Source organism: Natator depressus, chromosome 14 (genome assembly GCF_965152275.1).
Source record: "Natator depressus isolate rNatDep1 chromosome 14, rNatDep2.hap1, whole genome shotgun sequence".
Lineage (NCBI taxonomy): Eukaryota > Metazoa > Chordata > Testudines > Cheloniidae > Natator > Natator depressus.
This window is the reverse complement of record NC_134247.1, coordinates 10,781,697-10,791,443: the sequence shown is the minus strand read 5'-3', so window position 1 is coordinate 10,791,443 and position 9,747 is coordinate 10,781,697. Positions and strand designations below refer to the sequence as shown.

General features: G+C 38.6%; 1 protein-coding gene across 2 annotated transcripts in view; it reads left to right on the top strand.

Annotated features, from left to right (window-relative positions):
* The first annotated feature begins 214 nt into the window (after positions 1-214).
* Positions 215-9,747, top strand: part of HLF (HLF transcription factor, PAR bZIP family member) — a 42,789-nt gene continuing 33,256 nt past the window's right edge. The window contains exons 1-2 of one of the 2 annotated variants that reach the window (XM_074970751.1): positions 215-709; positions 2,509-2,844. In XM_074970751.1, coding sequence (XP_074826852.1) covers positions 604-709; positions 2,509-2,844 — 442 coding nt within the window. In that variant the 5' untranslated portion in view covers positions 215-603. The remainder of the gene's footprint in view (positions 710-2,508; positions 2,845-9,747) is intronic. The other variant, XM_074970753.1, reaches the window with a different exon arrangement.

The following is a 9,747-nucleotide window of genomic DNA, read 5'->3' as shown; positions in this document are numbered from 1 at the left end:
TAAGGTGCCCCGAGTACTCCTTTTCTTTTTGCGGATACAGACTAACACGGCTGCTACTCTGAAACCTAAAAAAAAGTAAATCACAGCGCGCGCGCACACACACACACGTGGAAAATGCATTAAGGTGGTGACAGGAAACGCAATTTCATTGTAACTGTATCCGTGGGGACTTAGGCCGGCGGGGGGAGGAGCTGCCAGCTATCCCTGGAGCGGTGCTGAGCTTTGACGTCATTCTTGGCAGTGTCTGTCTGCACATGGCTGGGCGAATGATCTGAGCGGTGTGTGCCTGGGCGGAGGAAGCAGCTGCCTGTGTTGTTGTTGTTGTTGGGTTGGTGTGTGAGAAAGGGGGCAAGAGCAGAAGAGGCTGGGGTAGCTCTGGCCAGGCCTGCTCGAACGAGCTGTAACTTCTCCCCCCCGCCCCCGGCTCCAGCGACACTGAGGATTTCTATGTCAGAGTAGCAGCCGTGTCAGTCTGTATCCGCAAAAAGAAAAGGAGGACTTGTGGCACCTTAGAGACGAACAACTCTATTTGAGCATAAGCTTTCGTGAGCTACAGCTTCTAGAGATTTTTAGTCTTCTTTTATTTGAAAAGCGACAGAGAAAATGTCTCGACCTCTCCCTTTGAACCCAACTTTCCTACCTCCGACTTATGGGGTGCTGAAATCCCTGCTGGAGAACCCGCTCAAGCTGCCGCTGAATCACGAAGACGGTGAGGCGCAGAAAGTTGCTTGTGTATAAATTTTTTTTAGGGGGGGCAAGTCACAGGAATGTTAAATGCAACGTAATATTGTAACTCATTAGTCCCAAGTGCATGCAGGTCAGGATGATAGTGCCAAGCGTCTGCGTTTCCAGTGCCGAATTCCACTGTTTCATCTGTTCAATAAATTTCCTCTTGAGAGTTCTGCAGAGTTAGAAAAGCAGATATAAATAGGAAGAAACCTGCCTACCGTTCAGCTGTAAACCCCGGGAAAAACTAGGTTTTGCAAGGAGATTCGAATACTTATATTCTTTAGATAAAGACAGTATGATACGAATAATAAGCATGACCAATAAGTAATGAAAGACAACTGTCTTTCTTTTGAATCAATACATAGCAATCTCTTTCTAGCTAGGTGACGGGCACTAAACTGTATGTCTTCAGAAAATAAATAAATAAAATAAATTTCATCTGTACTGAATGAAGACGGACTTATTAGGAAGGAGCAGACAGCACATCTTCAAAATTTCCTTCCAGAAATGAGTATATATTCTGGGTGACTGAAGTTTGAGCATTTTGGGGGGGGAGGGGGTTTGTTAGAGACCATTTTATTTCCTGACTTTGCACCCTCTTTTTAATGAACGTGTGTAAAATGTATTTGGGTGAATAGTAACTAATAAGAATTTTAAAGCTGAAAAGTTGCAACTTACACTTTTGGGGGATGATAAAATAACGCAAACATAATAGGATTTTATCAAGTGTGTTTTTATTACAAAAGTGTGTGTTACTTAGAAAACGTACATACTTCCTGCAACATCTATGGATTCTGTTCCTAAAGGGAATATAACTAGGAAAAAAACCTATAATAATTTAGACTCTAGCAAATCAAGGGGCTAAATCTTCTTCTTAAAATGTATGGTATAATAGTGTCTTGTTAATTTTTAGTAGGCATTTACAGCATTTTCCAAAGTAAGAGTGAATAAGGGCACTTTGTTATGTTGTTTTACAATTAGTGGATTCTTAATATTTCAGTCTAGGATTTTTCTTAATTTATTTACCTGTTTTTACATCTCTTCAGTGTATTTATCCCAACATATTTTAATCATTATTGTAAACATATACAGCAGAAAATGAAGTAGCTTAACATTATTTTGAATTCTACAGACGATAGATATAGTGTGTTATTACTTATTATGGGCCTGATTCTGCAACCTCAAAGCAAGCAAAACAACTCCAGCTCAATGGCTGATTTGTTGTTTAAGGACTGCAGGATTGGGCCCTTTTATTTAATAATGTTAAGATATTTGGGGGTTTTAGATGAAAACTGTTCCTTTCAAACACAATAAAATACCTGGCAGCATCTGCCCTGTAACTTGCTTTGTGGATTAGTACAGGTTTCAGAGTAACAGCCGTGTTAGTCTGTATTCGTAAAAAGAAAAAAGAAAAGGAGTACTTGTGGCACCTTAGAGACTAACCAGTTTATTTGAGCATGAGCTTTCGTGAGCTACAGCTCACTTCATCTTCATCGGATGCATAGACACTCTCAAGAAATCTGTGAGCATTTATTTAAAGCTCACACTGAATGCTGCTGAATTGTTAACTAAAAATAGACCGAACTGATGAAAATATGCCTACATTCAGTTCATGGTCATTTGGTTCGACCTTTTAATTCTGTGCAAGATGAAAAGAATCAAACGACTTGTGTATGTGATGAGATGTTAGGTTCTTAAAACAGGAGATAGTGGAAAATATCTTCTTGAAAATAATAATTAACTACTCAGCACTTACATCTTTATTGTGTTTTTTATAAGCATTTGGTAAAGAAAAAGACAAAGAAAAGAAGCTAGATGATGACAGCACCAGCGCCTCAGTCCCGCAGTCAGCTTTCTTGGGGCCAACGTTATGGGACAAGACCCTGCCATACGATGGAGACACTTTCCAGTTGGAATACATGGACCTGGAAGAATTCCTCTCGGAAAATGGAATTCCACCCAGCCCAGCCCAACATGACCACAGTCCACACCAGCCAAATCTCCAGCAAGCTACCTCAGCAGCACCCTCTGTCATGGACCTCAGCAGCAGGGCATCTACATCAGTCCATCCGGGCATGGTGTCTCAAAATTGCATGCAGAGCCCAGTCAGACCAGGTAATCAGCCGTAAGACCTTCCCTAGGGGCTCTTAAATGAGCCAGGCAAACAAATGAAAAAAAGTAAATAATTATTTCTGACCACGTGATTGACACTGGCAACATAGAGAAGTCCAACATGAAGCAAGTCATTGGCAGGGGCAATAATAATAATAATGAGGGCTGTCAAGCGATTATAAAAATTAATCATGATTAATTGCAGTATTAAAAAGATTATTCACGTGATTAATCGCACTGCTAAACAAAAATAGAATACCATTTAAATATTTTTGGATGTTTTCTACATTTTCAAATATTTTGATTTCAATTACAACACAGAATACAAAGTGTACAGTGCTCACTTTATATTTTTTATTACAAGTATTTGCACTGTAAAAAAACAAAAGAAATCATATTTTTCAATTCACCGAATTCAAGTACTATAGTGCAATCTCTTTATGATGAAAGTTGAACTTACAAATAGAACTACGTAAAAACAAACAAACCTGCATTCAAAAATAAAACAATGTACAATTTTAGAGCCTGCAAGTCCACTCAGTCCTACTTCTTGTTCAGCCAATCACTCAAACAAGTTTGTTTACATTTGCAGGAGATAATGCTGCCTGCTTCTTGTTTACAATGTCACCCGAAAGTGAGAACAGGTGTTCTCATGGCACTGTTGTAGCCGGCATCGCAAGATATTTAGGTGCCAGATGTGCTAAAGATTCATATGTCCCTTTTTGCTTCAACCACCAGTCCAGGGGACGTGCGTCCATGCTGATGACGGGTTCTGCTCAATAACAATCCAAAGCATTGAGGACCGACGGATGTTCATTTTCATTATCTGAGTCAAATGCCACCAGCAGAAGGTTGATTTTTCTTTATTGGTGGTTTGGGTTCTGTAGTTTCCGCATCTTGTGGAAAAAAGTTGCTCTTTTAAGACTTCGGAAAACATGCTCCACACCTTGTCCCTCTCAGATTTTGGAAGGCACTTCAGATTCTTAAACCTTGGGTCGAGTGCTGTAGCTGTCTTTAGAAATCTCACATTGGTACCTTCTTTGCGTTTTGTCACATCTGCAGTGAAAGTGTTCTTAAAATGAACAACATGTGCTGGGTCATCATCCGAGACTGCTATAAAATGAAATATATGGCAGAATGCAGGTAAAATAGAGCAGGGGATATACAATTCTCCCCCCAAGGAGTTCAGTCACAAATGTAATTGACACATTATTTTTTTAATGAGCATCATCAGCATGGAAGCATGTCCTCTGGAATGGTGGCCGAAGCATTAAGGGGCATGCGCATGTTTTGCATATCTGGCAAGTAAATACCTTGCAATGCCAGCTACAAAAGTGCCATGCAAATGCCTGTTCTCACTTTCTGTTGACATTGTAAATAAGAAGAGGGCAGCATTGTCTCCTGTAAATGTAAACAAACTTGTTTGTCTTAGCAATTGGCTGCACAAGAAGTAGGACTGAGTGGACTTGTAGGTGCTGAAGTTTTACATTGTTTAGTTTATGAGTGCAGTTATGTAACAAAAAAATCTATATTTGTAAGTTACACTTTCATGATAGAGATTGCACTACAGTGCTTGTATGAGGTGAATTGAAAAACACTATTTCTTTTGTTTATCATTTTTACAGTGCAAATATTTGTAATCAAAAGTAATATACACTTTGATATCAATTACAACACAGAATACAATATATATGAAAATGTAGAAAAACATCCAAAATATGTAATAAATTTCAATTGATATTCTATTTTGTTTAACCGTGCGATTAAAATTGCGAGTAATTACAATTATTTTTTTTAATCCCGATTAATTTTTTTGTAGTTAATCGTGCGAGTTAACTGTGATTAATCGACAGCCCTAATAATAATCTTGAGAAATGCTAACCAGCTCTGCAGAAATTTTTGCTTAAATTTTGTCAAGAATCTGTGGGAATTCCATGGAAAATTGCCTGTCATCTGTTTCCTACTGGTAACCTAGCTATTAACAGGCTAAAAATACAAACAGAAGTAAAAATAGTAATACACAGATGCCACAATGTAAAATGAACAGGGGAAGAAAAAGGGAGAAAGAGCGAAAGAGAATTCGTACAGTAAACAGGACCATATTCATTAAGACAGAAGAAAATTCAGCTGTCATTTCAGTGGTAATATTAGGGAGGAAGGTTCTTGTCTGTAATGTTGGCCATATCATTGTATGTCCTATACTCCCGTAATATGCCAGGCAAAAAGCACACACAATAAAATATGGAGAAGTAATAGTTAAACATCAGGCAAGAAATAAATCACAAACATTTAGATCAGGTTCTGATCTGTTACACTAGTGTAAATCCAGAGTGTAATTCTTGACTTCAGTTGAGTTACATGAGACAAACCTACAGAATCCTGTCTTCCCAGTATCCTGTCTTCCGCCCCTGGCCAATGCCAGGTGCTTCAGAGGGAATGAACAGAACAGGTAATCACCGAGTGATCCATCCCCTGTCATCCACTCCCAACTTCTGGCAAAAAGAGACTAGGGACACTCAGAGCAGTGTTGCATCCCTGCCCATCCTGGCTAATAGTCATTGATGGACCTATCCTCCATGAACTTATCTAATTCTGCTCTAAGCAATAGGCAGAGAAGGAAACATCTTAAGGCTGGATTTTGATCATAGAGCCTAATTCAAAACCATTTGATGTCAATGGGAATTTTTCACTGCAGACCCTTAGTATCTCTAAAGGAGTTATACCAGTGTCAGAGATGAGAACCTGGTGCAAAATATCAACAGTTTGGTGGAAATGGAGCAGTAAGAAGCCTTATGTTTTCAAATAAAGTGGCATATTCTTACTAAACTTTGATTGTGACCCTACACTCATACAACATTTGAGAAAGTAAACTTTGCTGCTGGGAGCAGGAAACTGCTCCTCTCCCCTCTGGTTGACCACTTGCCATGCGCAGCATGCAGTGCCTTTGTCAGAACTATCTGATAAAGAAGCAAAATAAATAAATAGAATGACAATAGTTTGGGAGGAAAAATAAATGTACAAAAATCACATGAATTGACAAAATGTATTTCTTATTTAAAAAAATATAAAGCTGTGAACAGTGTTTTGGGCCCAAGCTGGGAAGTTATTCTGTGATTTTCATTTACTCGCCTTGACACTGGCTAGTTCTTGTGAAACTGGTTTTTTCCCTCAGTTTTAAGGGGCCTCAGAGTTTAGAGTTAACAGTAATTGATACCACTCTCCCAGAGTAAATAACACTTAGAGTTGGCAAGAAGAAAAAACACCCCTACTTTTCTTGAGATATTTGTAACAAGCCATTTTGCACACAACGTGTGTTTTCTCTCTATCTCACACGTGCGCACACACAAAATTAAGAAGTGATTATTCCTTGCCATTCTTTTTTCAGAAGCCCCTGAAAGTGAGCCAGCCTTTTAATGATCACCTGTCAGATTGTATTTGTAATCGGAGTTCTGGGTCAGCTGTTTGCATGGTTCTTGCAGCCCATTGATCTTTAGTGTTTTTTCCCCAAGCTGTTTGCAACGTTCTTGGGGCCCATAAACTTTTTTCACAAATGCAGTTCTAGATACTTTTTTTTTTTTTATACTGTTGTAAAAGAAATCCAGATCTCGGGCAGGTGGGTGGGTGGATGGGGGGGAAATAGCTGAGATTGCAGTTTTTAAAATTTCATGGCACCTTCTATTGCCGAACAATCATGTAGTTTATTTTTTTCTAGATGAGGAGCTGAGTTCATGTTTGTAAGTCACAATATTTTTTCAGTGCTATAACTGGATGCAGAGTAAAACCAAGTAAATTTTTAAGCAGTAACTTTCTTAAAGACCTTGCAAATTCACTGTGTCAATAGATTTTAACATACATCATTTTATAAACATCTCTATTTTCACAAACTCTGTTTTGAGGAAACATCAGAATTCCAACATGGACTTGAGTATTTGATCTACTTTTAAAATCAGACTACAAATATATTTTAAAAATATCAAACTCTTAATATTTAAAAAATAGCAATTAAAACTGCTATGAAAAGACTTAAACAAATATTCTGTTCTGAAATATAGAAGACATAAGCTGCCGCTAAATTATTATTCATAATGTAAAAAAGCATTAGAATGGAGGCATGCCATTTACACGTTACATGTGGATTTTATAGTCTGTTTTTAAAATTGTGCCTTGAGAAAGAAGTCTTGGTTTGATAGTTGTGGGCTTCCTTTTTTTAGTTACCAAAAGGACTTCTGCTTGGTTGTCATGATTTATTTTATTATGACAAGGCACTGGACCAATTAGAATTCAAAAAAGTATTACAAAACCAATACAAATGCAATTCATACGGTCTTATTGGTGTTGGCAAAACTAAGATGCCAGGGTGATAACTCTACCGCAATTATAATAAAATGTTTATATTCTTTTGTGTTCAGCATGCATCGTCTGGGTTTCATCTTGTGTAATGTTTTTAGTGCTGCCTGTCTTGCAGTGTGGCAGTTAATATATATATAGGGCCAAATCTTGCTCACATCCCAGCAGATGGGCTATTGGTTTAAATGGGTCTGCTCCCATGAGTAGGACAAGCAGAATTTGGCCCACATACGTTGGTGCTAAAATATGTACATGCATACATGTGTGAGTACTGTGTGTGTGTGTGTGTGTATATATACATGTTTGTGCGGTGGGGCAGAGGCTGAGAGATGTGTATGCATACAACATTCATATACAAGCAACATAAAATGCATTGTTGAAATTATGATAGTACATATCACATGTATGTGTACTGAAATTTAACCATTGTTTGAATGACACAATTAGCTCCTAAGTACTAATGTATTATACCACTCCTGGAAATGATTCAGAAACGTGCAGTGATATTTGCTAGGGAACTTAGTTGAGCTCAGCAAAGCTAATCTGACCTTAACTGTAAATATGACAGTACAGAATTATAACGGATTAGTTTTCCTTAGGAAAAAAATGCTCCTTTTTTTGTAGTGGACTGTGTATCTTTACATTATGGTTGACAAAAAGATAGGTTCATCAATTTATCATGTGCTCTCTGAGTGAAGAATGAATAAAATAATAATACAACCCAGTAGAGTAAGTGGAGGCTGGATATAAAGGGTATAGTTTTTATTTGGATCAAGAGCTATCCAATACAGCGAGTGCTGCAAGATTAGATTCTGCTTGTGATTTTGTTTAATAATGAGGCATAGTAACTGTTCAACTCACCAGTGCAATGTTACATCCTTCACTAATGTGTAGATGGACTTGGAAATATTTTCTCTTTGCTATAAGGAGCACTTACCTCTGATTAGTTAGTTTAAATCAATGGCCATCTTAAGGAAAATGTTTCTACAAAGTTAGTTTTTTAAATTAACTTGTTCACTATGAACGCATTTTGTTGAGGCTCCATATTATGTGTTTTCCATCTTTGCAGACCTTGTGTTGTCTTTGTCTGTTCTGTAGTAGGAACACAGACCTGGATTTGGCTATGGAGCTGTTTAAAGAATGTTTAACTGCACTTTGCTGTTTTTGTGTGAAGAACGTTGAATGTAATACTTTGCTGTCATCAGGTGATACCTAGTTGGTGATCACAGGCATCTGTTTAACATCTGGCTTTTTATATGTCATCTTTGTAATTTAAATGGATAGTGCAGCTGTCATGAGCGGTCTGTAGAGAGTGGGTAAGGCCACAGGGGGCTCAGTTGAAGCTGGAGTAGGAAGAATTTCCTTACATTTTTGCTTATTCGGTGTATGAATACAGCAGGAATGGAGTGCTGTCATGCACAATCCATGACATAGTTCTTCCCCTTTATTTGCCAGATAAATACTGAACCGAAATGACAAAAATGAGTTACCGTTGGGAAGTTTCCAGTTCCACCTCTTAACTGTCCGGTTCCAGTACTAGGGACACCAGGCAAAAATAGGCATGGCCTTTCACTTGATCCATCTAGCCTCTCAACACCATATACAGAGTGACTTAATCAGTGGCCTAGTCCAAGGAGGGGTGTGTTTTAACACCCCTTAATTCTGGTTTGCCTTTTCCCTCCCATATATCTTAATATTCCCTCCTCTTTCAGAACAAATTTTCACAATTCAAGGATTTACATAGTCCCAGCAGACAGATATGCACGCAACCTCCTCCTAAGATGTAATGCAATGACTAGGTGCATGGTCCATGCCATGAGCCCCCTTACTGAGAGTCTGAGGACACCACCTCCCTGTGAATTTCTTGAACCTTGGACAGCCACGTGGAAGTGACCAGCAGAGCCATCAAGCAAGCCCCATACTGAGTGCTGCTTCTTCCCATTGACTCTCCCATGAAGGCTCCTCTGAGTGGCTGTTGCCTGCATGACCATGTGTTTTAGGCACGTGGCACTGCCCTGTGTAGCCTGCTCAGCATGACTTTTGCTAGAACAGCAGCAAGCCCAGGTTGGGCTGTTTGTTCCTGCCACGATCAGCTGATAGTGAAATGACAGTGAAATGGAAAGGTTTAACTGCATGGGCCTCGTGTGCCAGGGAAATGTAATAGGCAGAAGATCCTCAACAAACGGTTTGGGATCAAAGAAAAAAGACACAGAGTACATTTTGGCCAGTATAAAAATAGACTCTCTTGCATTACAAGAAAAAAAAATTCTGAATGCACAAGCCGAGCTAATGCTGGAAGCAAGCACTTTGTGTAATATTTGCTGTTAAATTGTAATGATTGTTTAATAATTCTTTTTTATGTGATCAAACAATTTAACATATTTAGGGGTTAAAAAGTAAACAAGACGGATGTTCTCCTTTTTGTGTGATAATTTGGAAATATACAGGGCCTGAGTTTGCAAACCTCACATGGAGTAGCTTTTACCAAATGAATGAGACTACTTGTTTGAGTAACTGCAACTCAAGTAAGTAAGGATTGCCCAATGGGGGCAACAAGCG